General features: G+C 40.2%; 1 protein-coding gene across 1 annotated transcript in view; it reads left to right on the forward strand.

Annotated features, from left to right (window-relative positions):
- The window catches only part of kif26ba (kinesin family member 26Ba), a 78,063-nt gene that overhangs the window by 26,157 nt on the left and 26,228 nt on the right, over positions 1–25,678 (forward strand). The window contains 4 exon segments of the mRNA XM_063880675.1: positions 5,452–5,615; positions 11,961–12,168; positions 23,901–24,116; positions 25,077–25,170. Of these exon segments, the coding sequence (XP_063736745.1) occupies positions 5,452–5,615; positions 11,961–12,168; positions 23,901–24,116; positions 25,077–25,170 (682 nt within the window).

Below are 25,678 nucleotides of genomic sequence, written 5' to 3' on the forward strand. Positions count from 1 at the left end.
AATCATCCTCGTTTAGACTCACCCCTGAGAGAGGAAGAGAAGAGGGGAGGAGCTGAGCAGTGAGATGATACAAAAAAAATGGGAATGAAAGTAAGATTAAGAAAATGAAAAGAAATTGAAAGATAGAGAGATGTGGGCAGAGAGGAGGAAGAGATGAGTGGGAGATGGGTTTATGATAAGAGACATTTTGCTATGGAGTCTTCAGTGTACAGACAGATTGCATAGCAGCCTGAACACTGTATGTAATTATTTGCCACAGGATTGGATTTTGTTACTGTACTGCTGCTTTACTGCCGTACAGTAGAACACATCATAGATTGCTGCTCCTCGTGTAGTAACTGTGGAGCTTTCAGAAAGTCTTCTGATGGCAGATTAGAATATCCTCCAACATCGTCATGCTCTTCAGCAAACTTTAAAAGAAAACAAACACATGTGGAATAACAGCGGGGAAAATTAAAAAGGTCTGAGTTTAAAACTCTGCAGCAAGGATCAAAACTACAAAGGAGCATCCTGTTATCTGAGTGGATGCACTGCATGACAATTTACGCCAAAGTCCGGGGGAAAATGCCATCCTTTGCTCAGTTGTTGCTCGTTCTCCCTCTCCTCAATGTCTACACTGTCCTTTGTAGCACACAGGTGAGAATGCACCCCCCCCCAAAAAAAAACAACTAACAGCAAAACTTGAATGGTCTTATTTGAAATAATCGCTTTAAATGATACATTACGATTAAAGTCACCTTCAGAGGTAACACAACAACAGACAGGGAGGAGCGCTGAGAGAAAGGAGGATGCAGAGGTAGACACAGAAAGAAGCAGCCTGTCTGCCGGTGTAGTGGACATAAAAATCTTGCTGGGTCAGCAATATAAGGCGTGACACCCTCCACATTTTATATTTATTAGTACTTTTCTTTAAGGTCCCAGAAGAAATGTAGGACAAATGGAAAATGCTGAATCAGTCGGACCGAGGATGACTGATTATAACGGGCTAGGTGTGAATCTGCCAGGTAGCTTAATGGGACCAGAGAGCCGTTAAAAAAGCTAGAGATAGTTTAAACGGGATTTTGAAGGATTGTAAAGTTAATTTCTTGATTGAAACAGATCTCAACGACAATCCAGGCTTTCCCAATCAACACCCACTCAAACTTGCAGTCGCAGATATCAAGGTTCGAGGGGTACATTGTATACTTTTTTTCCTCATGTTCTCCATATACAATACTCATTACACTATGTATGTGCTTTAAGTGCTACAGTGTGTTACATAATAACACATATATACAAAACATTTATAAGCACCAAACACAATGGACCACAGATTTTAATGCCACAGAAGTATATACAGAAATTTGAAAACCTGGGAAGTCTGAATGTTTTTTTAGAATTATTTCCCATTTTAACTTATGTATGTTCCAGCTGGTTCACAAATGTACTTCTGTCCAGTTTCTGACCAAGATGCTGGTAAACGTTATCCAAAGGTTCAGGCTTCCAAACTACTAGGTGATGGCAGACAGCGGTGTGCTCAGTAATATAAGGGCCTTTAATTTGCTCCAAGAAACACCATAATCCTTTCTTTTGTAAAACACTTCACTGTGTCACTTTAACAATGTTGTGTGTGTGTGTGTGTGTGTGTGTGTGTGTGTGTGTGTGTGTGTGTGTGTGTGTGTCACTCTCTCTTTCTTCCCCCTTTCGTTCCTGGCATGAGAAAACAAAACAAACATTGTCTCTTTGACCTCGCTCTGTCCTTCATGCAGCTAATTGAAAACAGGTTTATACAGCATTGTGTTTGCCTGTGAGTGTGCACACAAGCACGCACACGTTTCCTCTCATATAAAAAGAAAGCAATGGGGTTACCAGTTGTAAAAGGTTAGAGAAGCTTGTGGCTGGAAGGACACCAGTCAGCTCTTTTAGAGATAGTATAGTGTTTACATCTCATTATCTAAATTAAAAGTTGACTAGCATGCCAAACTCAAAAAAACAAAAACATGTGTTTCCATTAATTACTCCAGCCGAGGTCACCTTGAGTTCCTCTTTTAAAAGAGCAGTGCACATGCTCAGTTGGCAACAAAGAGCTGCATAACTTTATTAAATAAAAGTGTGCCGATGAATTCATAAATGCTTAGCTAACAGCCTTAGGAAATGTAATGTGTATTTTGTATAGTTCTTTTAATCATTATTGTGAGAAAGCATGTCTTATTATTTCTACCTTAGTTTAATCGGCAAAGTTAACGTACATGAAACTGCATTACTTCCTGTCATTATTCCCTTTTATTTTATATGTACGTATATTGGAGTTGCATATAAGTAATTCAATCACTTCATTTGGTTTCCCTCTTTCAATCTACATCGATCATTCGCTTTCACTCTTTCCTCCTCCACTTTTCACTTTCTCTGTATTTTCTTTCTTTTCTCTTTCCCACACACACTATGTTTCTGTCATTTTGTCTCTAGTGTAGACTAAATAAACACCCGGTTCCATTCGCTAACTTATTTCGTTTTTGTGTGTCTCTCCACCAATTTTCTCCCCCACTTTTATCCTGAAAGGGCAGTCTCTCTCCCTCTCACTCCACTCTACTGCAGTAAGCATTTAGATTGTTTTACAGATTGTGTCTATCCCACAGATAAAAGTAGGCAGGACCACACACACACACGGACACACAGACACACCATTTATCTTTTTCCCCTCCTCACACAAGCCTGAAACGTAAGGCAAAAATTCACGTTGGCTGCGTGAAGCATGTAGTTGTAGAAAAGATGGAAAAATAAAATAAATGTAGGAGTGACAGATGAGGAAGGTAAATGCTGGGGAAATGGCGTGTGTGTTGTAATGAAGATGAATGATCTAGCTTTTAACTTTTTCTAAGGGCAGAGAGATGTGGGTGGAAAAAATGCTGTAGTGTGGAGAAAGAGGAGGAGAGAGAGTGACAGAATAAGTGTTGCGGTGAATTTTTTTGTACCCTTCTTTCTGGGGAAATCTGATATCACATTTATCAAAGTCCATCATTGACAGGTAAAAAACAGGTGTACTATGAAAACAAATGCTGTGATTTCATTGATCTGCTGCATGATTTTCAACACATTTGGCTGTTGTATTATCCTCTCTTTCCTGGTATTATCTATACCCTCGTCCTTCCTACTGCATGACCTAATATCCTCAGGGGTATCATTAAAGTTTCATCCAGAGTAATTTAATCTAATTTATCGTTCAATCTAGACAGAGCACCGCACTCTGTACGTCCTTTGGGAAAATCTGAATGGAAGAAGTGTAACGATCTCATAAGAACAAACATCATCCATTTTAAAACATTACCTAAAATGCCATTCATGTCAATTCATTAGCCAGGTGCTCATGCAGGTATGCGGTCCAAGCAGGAAATATCACGCATCTATTTTCTGTGTGCAGTAGTTCAGATGCAGAACTAATGTGACAGCTCTCTTATAATAGCTGGTTTTAATGAGATACATGAAGCATAATTAGCCATCAGCACACCACTGTTTCAGCCACAGAATGCCCAGCAAAGCTTCTGGATTATCACACAAGGATGAGATGGATGAGGATATGGTTATTTTGGTGACAATGGGAGGTGAAGCTGAGTTAAACATGTGCAGCCCCTGTGGACTAAACTGCTGACCAGCACAAATTATTCATCCACCGTTGCTCCAGTTTTCAGCTTACATTATAATAACCCTTTGCAGGGACATTTCTCCCACACCATGCTGGTATTTTTCCTCTTCCCACTATTAGGATAAATGAGTAACCAGTGGAAATGTGCAGGTATTCCATGTGGCTCACTGAACCCTTGTTCCATACCGCAATGAGTGCTTTAATAATGCAGGGGTAGCAGGCCAACCCAGAGCATTTCAAATGCATGTAGGTGCACAGGGAGAATGGCATATAAACTATAGAGGCATCTAATTTACAACAGGTAATTTATCAAGGCAGTGGGCTGCGCGACTGGCCCCCAGAAGCCCTCAGCAGTAAATATATAGGCACAGCGGGGCTGATTTACACACGCATACACACAGGTGCAGACACTGTCACTCACACAGGAGGACACGCACAGACATCCTCACAATAGACATGCAAGCTCACAGATTTACTCACACAAGCTTTAGTTCCTTTATTGGAGCATGGGGTACTGATTTATATGTGCTGCTGTCTGGCTGCAGCACATAAACAACTATAATCAATAATCCATATCTAGTTCAAGAATGGGTCACCTATACATTCATGCACACACATTTTTACATGCATATCAACACACACTCATTTGTGCATGTATAACAGAGCAGCAAAACTGTAATTTTGTTCATATTCACCAGAGGAAGAGATGAACAAAGGATGTGTAGGAATATAATTATTTGGTGTTATGTCTTATATTTCTATAGACACAGATAGATGAATAGTGGGGGGGTCCAGTGGCCGAACGGCTAAGGCACATACCACATAATGGAAACACTGAACTTCCCCCAGGGACCTTAAAGTCATATCCTTCTTTCTTTCTCCACATTCTCTGCCTGTATCTAGCTTTGTAATAAAGGGAAAATGTCCCCCAACAATGAAGAGGAAAAGATAGCTATAGAGATGCATACAAAGTTGTTGTGTATCAAACATAAATCTGATGAAACAATAACTCCCCCAGGAGAGGCCAATTTCATTTCTTTACAGTGTTATAGGTTCAAAGTTCTCTCTCTTCGCCCTCACCGTCCTAAAATCTAATAAAGGACAAAAAAGACCCTGAAGGATGATCCAATAATAAAGGACCAATGTGAATATCTTAAAATGACAGAGCAATGGGCCAAAGAGAAGGAAATTGAATAGGTTAGAGGCAATGTTAAAAACAAATAAAGAGTGGAATAGAAGTGATGGTGAAAGAGACAGAGGAGGCGTTAGGTTAAGCAAGAGATTTGAGGCAGGAGGATTTGTTTCTGTGTTTGTTTACTGTCTATGGTGACACAGACAGCCTTCTGCTGCTGATTCACTGTGATCACTGGCGAGCTTATCTGTCTGTGGTCTGCCACACACACACACACACACACACACACACACACACACACACACACACACACACACACACACACACACACATACACACACACACACACACTCAAAAGTTTCTTCTCCAAAAATGTTTTCCTTGAAGTGAGATTTTGACAGGGTTGCATGTGTTTGAAAGATATTTTGGAAGTTGGTGAAATCTTTCTGAAGCCCAAAAACCACCACAATGCGGATAGACATTTATTTAGACAAGGACATAAATGCACTGTTGTATACTGTTGTGTGTGTGCTTGTTTTAAATGGGTTGGTCATGAAGAATATAGATGTAGTAAGCGTGATGACTTCTTTTTGTCTTTCCTCTTTTAAGTGGATCAAATGAACACAAAACACATGGAAGGAATGTTGCTTAATGAGACCTCAAGAACAAATATTTAAATGATCTCACTGTCTCTCGTCAGATCTCCCAGATGATCTCTGAGGACTCCAGAGAAGGTTTGACCGAGGCTGCCCAGAACCGCTACAACACAAACTCTCCCTCACACACAAACTCTCCCTCACACACGGCGGCTGTGACCGCGGCGGCACCGACCACCACCTCTGCTGCTGCCTCCTTCTTTGCCAGGTAAGATGCATTAAGAACATGCGCCACCAAATATCAGCCGACTGCTTTATCTCCATACAGTGACAGCATGCTGTTTTTTCATTTGGAAAACGTTGTCATAATTTGTTGGATTCAATAATTCAGGGTTTATGACTTAGCATCCTGCAAATCTCGTATTTGACTTTGACTTAAATATAATCAGATAAACGCCACCTTTCTTAGGATTTAGTTACATGATAGGAGTAGATAGAAACATCAGTATTACAGATAGGCATGACACTATCAGTACAAACAAGGGTGTTAGATGCCTCTTACCTGCTCATTGGTCCAAACATGTCCTGACCGTTAAACCGATGTCTCTCAATTTTTCTGAAAGAGCAGCAAAATAGCCTTTAAAAAAGAAAAATGCGTTGTGAAATATTGTCAGATGAAAATGGTAAATGTGCAATCGTGTACTTACTTGTCTTTTGCTGTTTTTATTTATAAATCAACTACCCAGTCGGCAGTCGTCAATGAGCCATGTAATCAAACCTAGAGAAATGCATAGCGACACACATAAATAAGACACGGGTAATCTGGGTAAATTATTGATGAATAAACATGGCAAGCTCAAAATGAATGGGTAAATTATTCATGGGTAACACAAGAATATGAGTGTGTCACAGTGTCTGAAATATTGCTGAGCTGTCGTATCTAATGAGCTCCTAAAAATCACATTTTGAATGATACTGGCACTTTTCCTTCTGACTTTTACACAAACTAGTTTCTCTTCTCCATCACATCTTCCAAGTCTCCTGATGTGCACAGTGCTGTCTTTTGTTTGTGTGTGTTTTGAAAATCTGCAGATAAATGTGATTTGTTTTGGCCTTTGTCTGATACATGAGTGAGGTGCATCAGTATGGCAGACATAGTGCCGTCTGTCTTCCTAAGCACCCGCATCCAGGCACAACTCGTAAATTATATGGGAATGCACGCAACACATGTGCACACACTCTTTCTTTAGCTTTTTTTCCCTGACCCCCTGAACTGTCAGGTAACAAGGCCCGCCCACACACACACACACACACACACACACGTACATACATCTGGCTGACATTCCAAACATACAGCCAGCTGTCTTATAATTTATGACCATTAACCTTCTGAGTGAAAGAACAGCGTTTGTTCAATGGTGCAGGTGTCACTGTCTGTGGATATGTTTGTGTGTGTGTGTGTGTGTGTGTGCTTGTATAGTAGTAGGATTTCAGTTTAATTGGCAAATGGCAACAGTGTACACTCTGGCACCTTTTATGTCCGACTCTTGTAATGTGTGTACATGTGTGTATTTGGGTGATGAATGCAGCCATGCAGTGCTGGTAAAATCCCCTGGCTATTGGTCTTTACTCTCAGACGTGGACCGCATACAGACGTTCTTATTATACACACACATGCCAAACATGCACACCCACAACATCCTTCTTGCTTACTGTCTGCCCAAAGCAAAAATCCCTGTGTCCACCCCATCTCCTCTGACCTGATCCCTTTCCTCCTCCACTTCCTCCTCTTTCAATCCCTTCTCTCGTCTTCATGTAATTGCATTCTGTTTCGTCTCTCTACTTTGCTGCACTGCTCTCCTCATGCGCTTTTGTTCTTTCTCCCCTCTTTTCTCGACAATTTCTCCTTCTGTACACTGACCTTTTCTTTACCTCAGCTAATGTGCACGAGGGTAATATCTTTCATTAGTACCGATCTGTCTGTGAATATGTCACACTCTCACTGTAGCGCTCCATTTTCGCTGGGCTGCAGTGGCCCCCTGGGGATGCTGGGCTAGAGGATAGAGACATGCTGTACATGCTTAGGTGTGTGTGTGTGTGTGTGTGTGTGTGTGTGTGTGTGTGTGTGTGTGTGTGTGTGTGTGTGTGTGTGTGTGTGTGTGTGTGTGTGTGTGTGCTCTACCTCACTGGGGGAAGGGAGTTTCTATCAGTGAAGGAATTTTTTTACTGCATGCTCCATGGTTCGAATCTTTGGGGATTTGGTTCTTGTTTGTGTGTGTGTGTGTGTGTGTGTGTGTGTGTGTGTGTGTGTTGCTCGGGGTAGCAGAGTAAATGAATAGGTCCCCAGTGAATTGGTGAATTGGGAAGGCATTGTTATTTTGGATGGAAACAGGGTAATGCTGTCTCTTGCTCTGCATCTGTTTACCTCTCGCTTCCGCTCTTTCCTTCCCTTTAAAAGAAGTATCCCGTCATATGATAATTGGCCACCAATTAGGCACCACTCAAATTGGTTCAAGTTGATTGATGATTTAAATATCGACTGCCTGGTCACATCAGAGCCAGGTATGAATAAAGAAGCCTTCACCTGGATTTCAAAAAGCCCTGATAAACAAATAAATAATCCCTTTAAGATATCTCTTTGTTTTTGCTCATTAAACAGTAATTATGTGTTTATTGTGACAACGAAGAAAAACATAATTTGCTCTTAATGTTTTAATTATTAGAGAGAGGCAAGGGAGAGTACTATTACATTTCCTATCCATTCCATATTTTTAGTCTTAGAAAAAATACTGAAAGCTCTCAAAGTGTAATTTCTGAAATGATGGTTAGGGTCTTTAGAAATTGTTCAACACATCAGACAAAGGGTTGAGGATATGATGCTGTAAAAACACACTTTTTTCCGATGCAGTACGGACCAGCAGCGCAGACCAACATGCGATATGTTTATAGGAGTTTGACAATATCACATTTTTAATACACAATTTTTGGGGCAAAAAGGATTCACAAGAACAATAAAATCTCCACATCTATTTGGAAATGTAATAAAACAATGCATTCAGTCATATGCATGTCTAACTTTGTTTATTGTGCATTCTTCCCTTCCTTTTGGAAAAATCAATAAACATCTTAAAGCATTTTAAGACTGGATAGATTATTTAAGCATTTTCATCATTTGTGTATTTAAACAAAAAATGTTTACTTTTTAAAATCTCAACACAGTATAAAGCATGTACGGTCATTTCTTAATCTGAGCCAGGAAGTGTGTAAAGTGGAGGCTATATGTACATGTTGATAGAAAGATAGTGTCAGTAAAGCCTGTCTTTTGTCCATGCCAGCTTTCTGACCCCCTACAACACACACATACAAACACTCACACCCTCGCTCTTGCTCTCTGTCCCTCCCTATATCTCCCTCCACTGACGGCCTGTTAAATAGAATTTAATTAGCTACTGGGCCGGCCACACAGCCCAGAGACACAAGTCATAAATCAACAGTGTGTGTTTGTGTGTTGCAAGTGACAGTGTTTGAAGGAAGAGGAAAACAATGCAGCAGCATGTTAGCAGTCAGCCTATCTGTGACCTGTGCTGCTTTTTAACAAGAGAGAGACACATGAAGGGACTTAGGGGAAGATGGCGAAGATGGATGGAGGGATCAATAAATGTAAGGACGGCTGAATGGATGGCGGGATGGAGGGGTGGATATATGGGCAGAGAAGAAGGCAACGGATGAAAGCATCAGAATAATGAGGGAGAGGGATAAAATAGAGGGGAAAGATAAGGGGATGATTGTATTGAGAGGGATTTAAAAAACAAAGAGTAGGAGGGAAGTGAAGGACGGTGGAGTGGAGGAATGGATGAAGGTAATGGAGAAAGGGGGGGGGCAAATTAGGATGGGGGTGTGAGAGGAAGAGCTGATGGATGGAGAGATGGAGTAGATGGATGGCAAACAAGCACTCTTCACTTTAGGGTTAGATTGGAATAGATCCACTTGGCCAAATCCTAGGCCACTTGTCATTAAACGCTACCAATTAGGTTGTTTGTGTGTGTGTGTGTGTGTGTGTGTGTGTGTGTGCATGTCCACCATGCTTAAATTGTGTCATAGATTAAATAGGTCAAGGAGAGTGATAAGAGGGTAAAAGTACATAAACATTGGAATAGATACACATTACTAAATCGTTGTGGTTGATGGATTTGAAGGATCTATTTTGAAAACAATTACAAAATAATGTAATACATGTTTTGTTTGGAAAGCTAGTGAAAATCGCCTGCAGCTGAGTAATGGTGCATGAATCCATTAAAGCCAGATCTCAGCCAGTTGTTTCCATCTGTACATAAACACTATTTAAGTCGAGCACCTTTTTCTAAAACCACATCCTCTTGAGCTTTTTTAAGGAGAAAAAGAAGCCACAGTTATGATTGATACCTTAATTATTTTACAGATAGATACAGATTTTTTTATATCTGCAGCACATGTATCGTACTGTCACGCTTCACGGGAGGTTTATCAGCAATCAAGTCACACAATGAGAAACCTCTTAATTGCTTTTGATCACATTCGCTGCAATATGTACGGAAGCGTGGCTTTCACAAATGGAGAAACCAATTAGTGTTTCGTTGTAGGGCTTTGTTTCATACAGTATTCACACACACACACATCCACAGTCACACAAACACACTCCTGCAAATACAAAATTCACACACAATTCTCCAGGGAGAGCTAGTCAAATGGTGAAACGCTTCATCGTTGTCCGGGTCACTGGATCCACATCTCTCTTCTCCCCCTCTCTCCTCTTGCACTGTCCCCCCCTTCTCTTAAATAAATCCCTCTCCCTCTCCCTCTCATTTCTGTAACCTGCTGCAGTTAATTGAAAGCCAATGGTGTGAGAATATGGCTCTTTGACTGAGAGCGTGTCAGGCCGCAAGGTCTCCTCTCTCCGTCTTTGGCTCTCTTTATAATCATAGAAATATATGTGAGAATAGATTCAAGTAGAACAGAGCAGAAATTCCTGCCAGAGGCGTATTAGAGCTCTTTTATTTCATAGTATCGTTAACTGCTGCTCTGTGAATCGCAGTTTGTCAGTAAATCTGCTTGTTTTAATCGCGGCTTCATAAATTCAGAAAGGAGTAACATCGACACATTCATTTTTTTTTTTACTAATGTCAATAAATCATGTACCGTGAATTACCGCTTGCAGATTTACTATCCTTGGGTTCTCCCAGGATCCCTCTCACTTAACCTTTCCTCGTGTTTGTGCACAACCATGTCCAGGGAGAGTTATTGTATTGATGCTTTGAACAAAAAGAAAATAATACATAATTACCTATACATCCATACGCCTTATTATCTATCTATGATATACTACTATACCTCTGTGCAATAGCTCTGTTGTGTTTATTTTTGACAATGATGAATGGTAATCAAGGCTAACATAATGAATCACATGTTAAGCAAATGTGCATCGGGAAAAGCTTATAGTATATAGATGTTTTTTTAAAACTGATTGTGAGAAAACTGTAGAGCTCAATTATGTTTTTATTTACCAAATGTATCATAAGTTGAAGAAATTCATCAACACATAAGAAGTATTTCACTTCTTACTTTATATACAGTTAACTAGCTTAGTCCAGCAGTTTTATAGGTGAGGCCTAATCTGTACAGTGCTGTTTGGCAACAGGTCAAAGACAAACATTGGGAACCACCTGTTTGATCTAAAACAGTGCATTGTATTTAATGAACCTAAAAAACGTTAAATCTTTAACTCAACAGTAACTATAAAGGTCAGATAAATGTGGAGTAAAACATGCAATATTTCACTCTGGCTTGTACTGAAACAGAAGTATTAAAGTACAAGTACCACAACATGTCTTTCAGTACAATACTTAAGTAAATGTTCCACCACTGGTGCTTGGTAATACCTATCTCCTCTCTCAACCCATTTCATGAAGGTTGAAGCAGTGATTCAGTCTGTTATATGGAGATGTGGTGTTTCTGCTGCAAAAGAAAGAAAGAGCTATAAGCGGAAGTAGAAAAAGTTAAGAGACTAAAGACGCGTTGTGAAGCGAGAGGCAGACACGGAGAATCTGCGGTGTTGAAATAAGAAATGAAACAGTGCGGAGAACGGGAGGAGAAAGAAGTGAGACTGAGAAGTTTGGAAGTTGAAGTTAAAAGGAGAGAGCGAATGAGGAGAATCTGTGTGCAGAAGAGATGGGTTTATATTTAAATATCGTTTCTGGTGGATCCTTTTGAGCTGAATGCTGTGGGGAATTGAGCGGCAAGAAAGCAAATGAACCACTCCCCTTCCAGATGTTGCTACATGTGTAAACAGCAGTGTGTGTGTGTGTGTGTGTGTGTTGTGTGTGTGTGTAGAAGGGTGTGTTATAGAGCTCCATCTGCAATTTCCATATTTCCCATGGTTGTTATTTTGCAGACTACAAGGATGTCATTATAGCCACATCTGTGCACCATCCTGTCCTCCCTTATCTTTATACAGTATTTCCTCATTTCTAATGTTGTGTATTAACTATAACAGTTACAACGTGTATAGTTTTAACATATTCATTGAACTGATGGCCTGACTGATCTCATTTCCTCTTTCTCTCTGCTTCCCTCTCAGAGCTGCACAAAAGTTGAACTTAGCGTCCAAGAAGAAGAAGCAGAAGACCACCGCAGTAACAGCCCCAGTGACATCATCGTCGCCGTCCTGTGACCCCCCTCTGTTCCCGACCAATTTTAGCTCCGCCCTGTTGATGGCCCCCCCGCCGGCTCCGCCCTGTCTTCTGCGTGCAGCCAACAAAATCAAAGACACCCCTGGACTGGGAAAGGTAAAGTAAAATACCCAAAAGTCTTCTTAAAATTCTGCAGCTAGAGTTTCCTTTTAATCCATGCAGATAAGCAGTAACGACTGTCCTAATGCACCTGTGTCAGTGTTTCAGAAGATCATGTATGTGCTGTGTTTGTTCATCCCGGAGAGTTCTATTTAATTAGCCTAATCTCCATCTCTGGAAGTCGGCCTGATTTAGTTAATTTCACACGAGAAATTGACAGGCAGTTGTGTGTTTTGTGACGAGCTGTTGCTTACCTTGTTGGAGGGCTATGGTGCCGGACACGTTGCTGCAGTGTGTCACTGAACTGCTTAAATTGATGTTGTCTTTTGACTGGCTAGAAGTTACCCAGAGAGATCATTTGCGATTCATAACTACCTGATTTTATATCTTGTTATCAATTTACAATATATACAATCATTTTGTGCATGGAAGCGCTGGTAGTTGGATAAGAAATTGTATATTTTGATAATTATTTTTATCTAAAATGTTTATAAAAGCGCAGGTTTCAGGGAAAGCATTTTGGTGAGATGGTTTTATTCACAGGAAAGTATTTCAAAGTATTGATCTGCAGTATTTTATCAGGACCTTGGGCCAGTTTATCTAAAAGTATGTACTGGTGTGTGTGATCGTGTGTGTGTGTCCACCCTGCTGTACCATACAGGAATGCAGCCTAATGGTTACCATGGTAACACATCTCAGGCTGACAAAAGTCATCTGTCACTGTTGCCCACGGTTGATGAAACGTGTGTGTGTGTGTGTGGGATGTGGGGGGGTTTCATGCTTCTCAAGTGTGTGCAATATTGATCGTCCATGTAATGAGTTTTTAGTGCCCCCTCCTCCACAGTTTGAGTGAGAGGCTCACTGATTCTGTGAGTGTGTGTGTGTGACTTCACTGCAAGAAAATGAATGACTGTGGAGGACAAAATCAAACAGACATCTAACAGCCGTGTCCATTACTGTACACACAAAGGGTCCCATTGCGTCCGTGTGTCCACAAACTGTAGTTTTGATTATGAAACTGTGAGAGTGCATCACTAGTTGTGAAGGTTGTGTCTCTGAGCTGGTTTGTCTATCTGTCTGTATGTATTTGCATGCATGTGTGATGATGCTGGACAGGCGATATTGAAGACAGACACAATCAAAAGTGAGAGAGAGGGGCGTGACATGCAACAAATGCTTGAAGCAACCCAGGGGAGCTGCCGTCCTGTTGCATGTGCTCTAACTCATTAGTTACCATCCTCTTTATAAAGACGTTCCCCCACCACCCTGTCACACGAAGTACCCTGCCTTTACACCAGTGTCAGGTTCAAAATGTCTTCATTTAACAGTAACTACATATTATTCAAAATATGTCTTACAATTGTCACAATATTTTCAGCTAGATGTTTAGATACTACCATCAATTAATACATGGGTAATTGTTTATTTTTATGTTGATCATTTTTAGCTTGATTTTAATAGTGTCTTTACTACATTCATTTAATGATAAAGTCACTTCCAAGTTTCTGTTAAAAAATACAAAATCTTATCAGCAAATTAATTATATTAATATATCAATGAGACTTTATTGATGCCAAGGGGAAATTCACGATACAGAGCTGTTTCCATATAACATACAATATATAATTACATGTACATTCAACACAAATGTAAGAGTTGCGTTTTGGGGTTTAGGTTCTGACTCTTTTCTCCTTGTTCCCTATAATGTGGTTACTTGTCCCTTGCCTTTTATTAAATGAATGTCCACCTCCAAGATAAAGAGCTTTGTTTTTTTCTTTTTCTCATATAGCAAACAATTGCATTTCTTTAAAGAAATTCAATGAGAAAAAAAGTGTAGAAAAGCTTTTAGAGAAACATTTTATAATTCTATTCTAGCAGTCTCTCGATAATATAACGCTAAGGTTTTTCAGATTTGATTTGTCTTTTTGTTTGTCTGCTTCTTTTGAGTTGTGGTTTTTAGTTTTTATTCGCTCCTCCGTTGAGTCCCTATCTCGTTTTCCTCTCCATATGGAGGTGACAGATGTCCCCTCAGTTGTCAGGGAGACAGATTCACACCCACATATTTACAAGAGCACTCACACACAGCAGCCAAAATATACTGACATTATTATACAACCCTACACTGAAATCCCTTACGAGTATACTATATAAATCACACACACACGCACACACACCACACACACACACACACACACACGCCTTCTTCACACAGTCTGTCTGTCTCTCAGTCTGGCTTCTGTTTCATCCCACTATGATCTCGTGTGATCTTGGGATGGCAGTGATTAGCTTGTCTGGCCCACGGTGCTGTGTACAAATGCCTGCTGCTACCTCTGTTTAATTACAACTGTCAGACATTCCTCTTTCCACAGTCATGTGGAAATCTCACTGTTATAATTGTAGCGTGATCTTTGATATGATGGATCTTTGCTGTCCAGTCGTTCTTGCTACGTAATGACTTTTTCTTTCTGTGGCCCTGCCTGCAGCCTGCCCATCATACATTTACTGCGAATCGGAGAACAAAAACAGTGTCTGAAAGAACATAGAGTGGTATTAGTTATTTGAATGTCTTTAGGTTAAAGGAAGAGATTACCCTCGCGATGAGAAACTACTTCCATTCAATATATAGCTACAGCAAAAAGACTGATAGCCTATTTTAGCATAGAGAAAAGGGAGGAAACAGCAAGCCTGGCTAATGGCCAAGAAATAGCACACAACCCCCCTTCAAACCACAAACAAGATTTAACAATTAAGCTATGTGAATGGGACTGTGTTATCTGTAGAGCGAGGCTCTATTTTAAATCGTTATGCAAATATAAGATAAATTAGCCATCTTGTAACTTTTCCATTTTTAATGATATTTAACCAGTGCTTCTGACATGTTAACTTAGTAAGCGACATTGCTGTGGTTTGAAAAGAAACAGGGGATAAAAGAAGAACAGGACATGGTACCAAGGCAGGAAAATATTCTGGTATTTAGAGCATTACAAGCCTGTTCTGTGAAATCAATTGAAGCATGCCTAATCAAATACACACTCCCCCCCACACACACACACACACAAACACACGTGCAAACATATGGGAAGGAAAATGGTTTCGGTGACATTTCTCCAGTAAAAATGTCACCTGCAGTGGGGGTCGGCCCCCTGCTGAAAATGGCATTTGCACACAGTCACACACACACACACACACACACTCTTGCATGCTCACACATTTATAGGATTATAGTGTACAATGAAAGATGTCAAGGAAGCTGCAAAGCCCCTGGTAGAAGTGTGTACGACACATCCTTCTGAATACATGGGCATGTCCACGGGTGTGATGGGGGGTTAGTGTTCTCCCCCATGTTAATATGGCAGAAAACAGATTGAGACATCACATTTTAAGCCAGGGGAAATCAACCTGCACAGGTCAGATGTACTGGTGTGTGTGTGTGTGTTCAGAGAGAGAGAAAGACAGAGAGAGGGGGATAGGGATAGGGATGTCGATTAAATTGGTTCCCTCAGTGGACCTCTTTGACTGACGTCTGTACTCAAACTACCCTGTTATTTTTAATCGCCGTGTTTCTCTACATGTGTTGTTGGTAAGCTCCGTTTCACTTTAATCAAATCAGCCAGCTGGGAGCCCTCCATTCAGACCCCTGACTGCTGGGGGAGATCTGTATCAGTCGAAGAAATTAGGCTGTATATGTACTATCACTTAGAAAACCAGTTGCAGAGTTGCACATAAATATAGCAGAAACTGCCAAGGACACATTTTTAAAGCTGCCTGATGATTAATAAATGTAAAAATACTCAGGATGTCAAGTTATTCCATAAAATTGATCTACATTGGTAATTAACTATGTAACTTGTGTCGTTTAGCAGCAGTTGAGATCATGCTTGTATGACTGCTAAATTATGGAGGTATAATTCTTCCTTCATGCCGACACTGCATGCACAGAAACTCTACAGAAAATACTTTATGGCTCGAGTGATGCCAATGTCAGTAAGTTGGTACTGTAGGTCCACTACTGTAGGTCCAGCCTGAATCATAACATCCAATAACTCGAAACACCTATTGGATGAATCATCATTTGGTACTGACACTAACGTTCCCAATAGGATTAACTTCTAACAACTTTAGATCTGGCATCATCATCAAATGTGTATCATACTTTAGGACCAAATACCTCCAAAAGGTGATTGTAGGCAATGCGTTGTTATGCCCTAAAAGAGGCATGGCTGTCGATTTCTCAGTCAGTTTGATTGAAATATTGGAGTATTTAATGCGTTGAATTTTGATAGAGACATTTCGGTGTCCGGGTTTTTTTGTCAAACCGTCTTAAATTGCTTTATCTTTCCTCTAGTTTTTTCTTAATACAATTTGTTTCTAACACTTTTGTTTGTGAACATATGCAAACAAAACTGATGACCCTCTCTGAATTGTTGCTGTATTTTGCGTTTGGAAGTAATAACTAAATATAACCATGCAATTGGAACTATAATGGTAAACACTGTCAGTATAACCTACAACATATTGACTTGTTTTTATCATCATTGTAACACCCCAATGGTGATCATAATAAACACTATACCTGCTTAACATCTGCATGTGAACCATTGTGCTTGTGGGCATGTCCGCATGCTGCAGTCAGCATTTCGTTCAAAGCTCTGCAGAGTACTGCCTCAGAGCCGCTAGCATGCCTGTCTTGTACCAGCCTCGATCACAAATGCATAAGCCATGTCAAAGTTGCCCCGGTTTCTTACTTCTTTAAGTAAAGCCTGCTGCACTTCATCCACAGTTTGGTATCACAAGTGATCTAGTTACAGGATGAGAGATATTATTACAAATGCTCTGAAAGTTAATACGAGGAGCTCTCTCTTCTCTTGTTTCCCCTTCACGCTGATACCTTTCTTCATTTCATCTTTCTTATCTACTGTATGGATAAGACTCCTGCCTTACCACCCCTTTATCCCCACCCCCTCTGCTTTTTTCGATATCTGAATGACAATAAAGCACTGTGGGAGTTTTTTTCCCATCTCTTTCATCTCTGTAGCCAATTTCTCTGCACGCGCGCACACATGCAGACTCACAGATTGCGACTTGACCTTGGGGGAAAATGATACCATGACAGCTAATCAATTTTTAATAGCATCTGAGATCCCTCTCAGGCAACAAGCTGTGTGCGGCTGTGTCATGAGTGAACATCTGCAAGGGCATTTTCCACGGACATTTGTTTGTCTTCATGCCTTTCTGGGTGTCTGTGTGTCTTGTATCTAAATGAGTGAGTGAGTCCGTTAAGGGAATCCAGTTGCCACTTTGTTCCACCTTGTAGCTGAAATATTAATGCTGTCACTCTTTGCAGGGCTGGAGCATGATACACACGCACGCACACACACACATCGCAGTCTTTTCTATTGTAGTTTTCTTTGTGTATGTGCTGGATTTGTTTTTGCAGGGTATGCGTCTGTAAACTTAGTTGTATTTCCCCTCACAGTGTACAAATTTGACATTTTCTGAGGTTAATAAATAGACATGACTTGAATAGACACTTGATACACCTTCAGTAAAACTATTCTTTAATCAAAACCACAAATCTGACTCTAGACTTTTTACGTGACGAAATGCATCTGCCTCTCAACAAATGAAATGACTGCACAGTGAATGGACACAATGTGAAATTGTAATTAAAAACAAACAAACACGAAAATGAAATAGTACACACCAGCTTAATTCTAACTTTGGCATTTCATTACTGTCAACAAATCCCATAAAAATGTGTCCTCCACTCTAAATACTTTTTTACTTTGCAACACTGTCTATGGCTCTGTTTTCTCATATTTCATTTTATAACCAGGCACTGTACTTTTTAACAAATACTGCCTTTGCATGGGACTATTTTTAGCCGTGGATTACCACAAATTTGGTGCAAGTATTTATCAAGAGGGATGCTTTTAAGATTGCACTGCCCATGTTCTTTGTAAAAAAATAACGCCTCACCCAGTCCAACTGTAGAGGTTATTCATGAATGTGTTTTTAATCCTGTTTGGACGACAATGGAGGTCTATGCAAGTGAGAAATAAGCTATGTTTTGGTCTTTTTATGCAATCAACAATAGCGTAAAATCCTCTTGAGATAAACACTGAGTGAGGGCTTTCATAATGTTGGTCACTTGAGACCAAATATGTAAATGACATTTTTCAGTTATTGTGTAAATACTTTGCTTCGACTGTACAGCAATAAATCATCAACATTTAAGAGGATTTATTATACTTACCATTGCTATTATAATATAAATAATATATGAGAGATATTTTGTGCAATAGTGGCTTATTTTTGGACTATTACGCACAAATTCAGATGTAAGATCTCTGCAGTATTTCTCACTGACAGTACTGCGAGCTGAGCTGTAATGAATAAATTAGTTAAAATTAGAATTGATCCAATGCATATACTTGCTATTCCCATATGGTATTTTTATCTATCTCTATGTATAGGTGCCTTACAGGAGTGTATGTTTCTGCAGTCTTTGGGAACCAATTAGAGCTCAGCTTGAGTCTCTTATTGATTTTCCAGCCAATAGTAATGAAGCACTACTGTGAGGGACTATCGAACAATCTTCTCTCAGCTCAGGCTTGCTTGTCGCTGTTTAGCCTTTACTCAAATTGGCTCACAGACTTCATTGTGTCTGAATGTGGTGAATAAAACCGAGGAACAAGAAGCTTTCTATAAAAGAGAGCGTATTACAGGTCAGGTCAGTTTCTCAGGAAAAATACATGACTCTTTGCCTCAACATCTGTCACAGCATGTGCCCTTTCGCATTGAAATGAACCCTCAAGCTGTTCCAGCAAACCTTTGTCTGACAAAGTGAGATTGTAGTTGAAACAGACACTTTTTGATGTCGAACATAGTATTAATTCACGCTTGAACACACACACAGCAGAACACATGTACATTTTTCTCCAACGTGAAAGATAGGTATTCACTCATAGCCTTAGGGGAAAAAGTCAAAGAAGCTTTCACTCCTGTAACTTCTGTCCCTCATTCATATTTTCTTCTTGGGTATTTGTTTCTGAAGTTCAGAACCTTGCATGAGTATTCACTGTAGCATGAAGTGTAAGAGAGGAAAGAGCGAAGTGATGAGGGAAACATGTGATTTGTCGGAAGGGGAGACGGGAGGACAAGAACGATAAAATGGAAAGAGCAGCGGGATCAAGTTGGTGGACACTTGTGCTATCAAGCAATATGATGTTAGGTAAACATGAAAAAAGAATGACGAACGAAAGGTATTAAGGTCAGTGGGAAGCAATAAAGGTGTTAGGGATCAAGAGATGTAGTGTTCATATCTGGAGAATATAGGGGACATATTTCTCTCCATCTTTTTCGAAACAAACATCACACCTTCGTTTTTTTCAAAAGGGCAAAGAGTGCATTAGCGCTGTGTCTTTCCTGTGTGTTAGTGTGGCACGTCATAGTGGCTTCAGCACAAATGTTTTGATCGATCCACCAGCAAAACTAGGCCAAGGATCCTTTGAGAAAATCGTGGGTGTGATCACACATGCAGACACACAAATGCACGTTTGAGTTTGACTCAGGTTTAATCAAAAGTTGGCATTTTTGGTCCTGATGATCAAAAGCAAATTTCATAGCCATAGTAACAACATATTTTCAAGGTGACATAATTGTGTTGGAGCACCTGTTTCCTTGATGTGGTTATTTTGGTCATTAATAGAGTTTGGATTGTTTCCAAAAAGGAGAATGGAGTTAAGTGACCCCTTGAATATATCTTGCAATTTCACATACAGCCTCAATACCTTGAGAAGCAGATATGGAATCTTATACCTCAAACACACACACACACACACACACACACCTGAACCCTCTTACCTTTTACACTCTTAGACATGAGGAGAAAATGGGCTCTCAGGGGGGGGAAGACTTTATGAGTTACGCCTTGTAAAGCGTGCAATGGCAAAATCCTTCCCCCCAGGCTCTAACTGATGTGAAGGGCTCTTTTATTGGGGTCAGTAGAGGGCGTAGTGTGTGTGTGTGTGTGTGTGTGTGTGTGTGTGTGTGTGTGTGTGTGTGTGTGTGTGTGTGTGTGTGTGTGTGTGTGTGTGTGTGTGTGTGTGTGTGAAATCTTGACCTGGCATTAAGCCTCTTAGGTCTCCAGGTCACCGAGGTTACATATTTATTGTATTTTGGGTAGCATCTCAGTTTAACTCTTACCCTCATCTATGGACACAGTTTTAAGTGTACACACACATTCAATTACCTCCAACTGAGATAGACTTAAACACAAACACTCTCTCATAAACCCTCACTCACACAGTTTATTGAACTACCTCTTTTAAATGGCCTATGGTCATTTAATGGTGCAATGGATGGAAAGCCTGTTAATGTGCTGTGTGTGTGTGTGTGTGTGTGTGTGTGTGTGTGTGTGTGTGTGTGTGTGTGTGTGTGTGTGTGTGTGTGTGTGTGTGTGTGTGTGTGTGTGTGTGAGAGACTGAGATAAATAAAGAAATAAACATATAAACAGCTCAACAGTAATAGCTCTCAGAACGCAGTATATTACTTACCAGCAGGCTTTTATGCTTTCATTTTCTCACTTCGCTAATCATTCTCAGTGAGTGTTCAAAATAACATGACCTTGATCTGGTGGCCTTTGTCTCTTTGCTCCAGGGCTATTTAATAATTCATGGCAAATAATTGGTCCACTTTTTTAAATCTCTTTTGTAGAAAATTGCTCAATTTTATTGATATTGTCTAGAAATACCGTAATGTGGTGAAGGTTAATGAATTAATAATCCAATTTAGTGGAGAAATAAATGAAAACTGTGCAGTACAACTTGATGTAGACACTGTGTGACACGTTTTCATTTAAGATAACATTCCTCTTCACAGCTAACTGACAGTCTTTCTATCTCTATATATCTAATGTGAAGTGTACTGGGGTGCAGGGGGGGGGGGGGTGTGCAAGTGTTTTGGGATTAGTGTGTGATTCGTCATCCCATGGTGGTGTTTAACTGAAAGTGCAGTGTAGAATCACACTTCAGACGATGATTCATTTGTGGTAATCGACAAAAGATCCCTCCTCCTCTAGTCTCTTACCTCTTAGGAGCCACATCAACACATTAGTCTCTTTTCATCTGCCTTGCACCTGTGAGCCCAGTCAACGAAAACTAGTGTAGAAAACAGAAGTGTAGTGTAGAAAAATGAGTAATGCAACCATATAACCTTTGTGATTATCCTGCATACTTTTATTTTAGCAGGGATAGCTGAATACTCTTATCCATCCATCTTTTCATTACCTATACCAAACTACACACGGATGCTCAATCCTCATTCATATATTAGATGTTTTAAAGGATTCTGTCCAAATATTGGTCTTCTTGTGAAGATTGAGGGCCATCCGGACACTTGAGTCTGACGGGACAGAACTAACAATGCACTCATTCCCTTCCTGTCAAACTCACGGACACTGTAAGGATTAGATATTGAATATCTTCTAACTGTCAGCCTGTTTATTGTTGACTGTCAGCTGATTTGCTGTTTATTGGACTTTCAGCTCTTTGCATCCATCACGCCTTAAACTGTCTCGTCCAACACAATCTAGAGATGTTGTTCAGTCAGCAATCCCAGCTGAAGCCAATTTACCGTGAACTTCCACTATTTCAAATTTCAAAGTCTGCTCATCTTTCATGTTAGATAGCAGGCAAATGTTCTAAGCAGTTAACCATCTTTTTATTTTGCATAGCCATGCTTTCATTGTTCGACCTGTTTTAGGGTATTTCGTCTTGTGAAATGTTTACACAAACAATGGTTTTGGTGAGGGAGAGGTGTGGTGTGACCATAGCACTGGTTAATAAGAATTAGATGTGATGAGTCTTTATCAGAAAGAAAGGTGTGATAGCAGCGGCAATCAAAAATACTATGCCATGTTTACTAACCAGGCCCAGGAATTAAAAGCATCCAACATAAAAACCATTTTATTGTAGCACGTGAAGAACCGTGAAGAGCACATTTTCAAAAATCAGGAATAAAAGGTTACTTGAGATCTGTCTGTTTAAAAGAACAGCAGAGAAACAACAAGGACATTGTGGGTCAATATTTGATAAGGAGCAGTGATGGAAAAGCTACTTGAGGAATGTAATCAATCACACATTACATGTTACTCATTGAGAAAGTAATTACATTAGGTTAATTAGTTCTTTTACTTGTTGCTTTACTTTTGTTTCTCAGTTTATCTCTTCCAAAGGTGCATTTGACTCCAAATAATTACCTTTCTCCTTTTGCAATAAAAGCCCAGCTTTAATTTACTCAGTATTTCAGAATCAACTCAACATCATGGCATACAATATTTTTCCAGCAGGTCACAAAAACGCTCACTCTGCTTTGAGCATAGACAAGAAATGTCGGTATTTGTCAATGTGAAATATATTTAAGGATCAGAGCTGCTCAGATACGTTTCTGTGACAGTTGGTGTTGTGTTTAGACTGAATCCCTTAAGGTATCATCTGACACTCTGCGCCATTCATTTGCTTTAAGTAAGCCTCCAATTGTCAGAAGGGGAAATCTGTGGTAAATCTCCTGGATAATCATGTAGCATGTAGCAGGTGGGAAGACTTAGAGACACACATGAAGAGAAGACAAGACTCAGATGGACTGAGAGCAGTAAAAGTTCAAAAGAGGAAGAAACACAAAGACTAATTCACCCAGATGAGCCAGAGGAGGATAACGAGATCCATAATGAACTGCTAGAAAGTTCCTCAAACTTTACAACAACTTGACTAACAGAGAAAAGGTTGTTTATATGGTAAAATGTTCTGGTACTCACTCAGATCCTGATGACTCAGCGTTTTGCCTCCTCTGATATCAAAGAAAACAAGAGCAGCTGTCAGGCGGTAAATTGCGGCTGCTAACAGTTTATGACATGAGTGGGAGGAAAGGAAGAGCGAGAAGAGGAGAGAAAGCTAAAAACAGGAATCCTGCACTTCAGGCTTTTGATTTGTGGCAGCGAGCTGAAGGTAGACAGGAGAAGAGGGGAGAGAATAAGGAAGGGATTTAGGATGGAGGGAGACAGAGCGATAACTAAAGAGTGACAGGTAAAGGATGTGAGGGGAGGAGGGGAGAGGAAACATTTAGGGGGAGTTTGACGAGGAGAGAGTGAAAACATATCTAAGACTTAAAAGAAATAAAAGCAGAGTGTTATGACTCTTTGGAAGTCTTTTGTTTTGGCTCAGATGAGTTCAGATGCCCTCTAGCAAACACGCTTTTTCAAGTGCCCTGGAAGTGTAAGTGGGTTAAAATAGGTATTGATGAATACGTGGCTTTAGTGACAAGAAAACACATCAGAAACTACACCTTATCGTCACAGGAGCGACATGCTGAGCACATAATAGATGAGTTATATATTAAGGAGCTGCAAAGTTATCACCAACGTTTTGAATATACATTTTGCTATAACCTTTAGCACTCATTTAGTACCGTGGCATTTGCATTTATGAAAGTTTGTTTTGTGCCTGTTGATTACAGTCTTATCTCACTGATTTAAAAATCATCAGACAAGAAATCTATTTATTTTAGAGATCATTTGCAAAGCCAACCAGGGCTTCATTATTGAACTTCTGGAACTATCTTGGGCATTTGTACAGCATAATATTGCAGGTTGTTTTGTCCTGTTTTTTTTTCTATCACACTATGCTTTTTCCCGTGTATCTAAATATGTGCTTTCTGTGTCCTACCCTCAGGTGAAAGTGATGGTGCGCGTGTGTCCAGTGTCTCAGTCGGAAGCAGCTGAGTCCAGTTCCTTCCTTAAAGTCGATCCCAGGAAGAAGCAAATCACCATCATAGACCCGTCAGCCAATCAGACACAAAGCGCTGCCTCACAGAAAAAGGTAGCAGCCAATCAGGTCCCTCCAAAGATGTTCACCTTTGATGCTGCGTTCCCTCCTGATGCATCACAGGTAAGAAAAAAGATTAGGAAAACAAAGGGCCTTTCATGACAACACATTGAAAGACAGTTTTTAATCAATGTTCAGTTGAATTCATTGAAGATAAACAGCAGAAACCTGAACTGACTGTATGCCACATTGATGTCATAGTGAGGGAATCAAGAGTTTTTTTAAAACTTTGGACAGAGCCGGGGCAGCTGAGGTTACCATTAAAAATAGATTTAGTCAATTAAAAATTTAAAACGAGATATCTTTGGAATAATTGTAATGTGTGTGGTGTATCTAACATGCTATCAAAAGGAATAATTGTATGAGAATGAGTTCCATTATTCCCATTCTGCAGACTTAGTGTCAATGCTTAATGCAGCATTCACTCCAGCCCCGGCCGCGTCTCATCTTCAGTCTGTCTTTGATGCTTTCCAATTATGGCTCCGTTTTCACTGACTGGTTTTGAATTCAGAAAAGACCAATTACATGGTATTCTCCACCTTCACCAGTGCCTCTGACTTCCCTGCTATAAAACCTTTAAATTGAACACCTAGTACTCTTGCTGAGTCTTACACATACAACTGAACTGGGCTTGACAGCAGACCAGCATTCAAGATTCGACCCAAAAAATGTCAAATCAAACTAGGCCAAATATGGAACTGTTTTTAATATACTGTCATTGTGCATAGTATTTGTATTTGTTTTGTTTAGCTGTTTTTGTCCTCAGGATTCTCTTGTAAAATAGAGATAATCTCAACCAGGAAACCTGACTATGTGGATAAAATAAATTAAGAATAAGCTACACTAATGAGGAACAAACCTATCTACGTACTTTAGGATTGTCTTTCAGTCAAATGTACACACCTTCGGCTCCTATGAATATACACTTTAACACTTCTCTAATGCACTAAGTGTATTATTTGTCCAGGTATTTTGTTTATTGACCTTCTTCCCTCATCTCTCTCTTTATCTGCCTGTTGCTAGGCGGAGGTGTGTGCAGGAACGGTTGCTGAGGTGATTCAGTCGGTGGTGAACGGAGCAGATGGCTGCGTCTTCTGCTTTGGACACTCCAAGCTGGGTAACGCTCACACACACACACACACACAACCAGACTACAAAACCAGAGCATGTGTGGCTCGTGAGTCATCCTCAGTGTGTGTGTGTGTGTGTGTGTGTTTGAGCGTCAGAGTGTCAGTCTCTCACCCGGCCATCTCTCGACTGGCTCTCATCTATCAAAGAGAGAAAGAGGAGGATTAGTGTCTGCTGAAGCTGAAAGCATTCTCAGTCTGTGTTTCTGTCTCTCTAATCCTTCACTAGCTGGTTTTAAGAGAAGCTGTCTTAAAAAAGGTCAGCATCCCTTACTGCAACATGCCTGGACCCACCACACACACACACACACACACACACACACACACACACACACACACACACACACACACACACACACACACACACACACACACACACACACACACACACACACACACACACACACACACACACACACACACACGTAACTCAACCCTCGGTCGGCGCCTGTTGTGTTTATCCCTGAACATGCTCACAGCATTACCCTTCTTGGCTTG

Source organism: Eleginops maclovinus, chromosome 4 (assembly GCF_036324505.1).
Source record: "Eleginops maclovinus isolate JMC-PN-2008 ecotype Puerto Natales chromosome 4, JC_Emac_rtc_rv5, whole genome shotgun sequence".
Classification (NCBI taxonomy): Eukaryota; Metazoa; Chordata; class Actinopteri; order Perciformes; family Eleginopidae; genus Eleginops; species Eleginops maclovinus.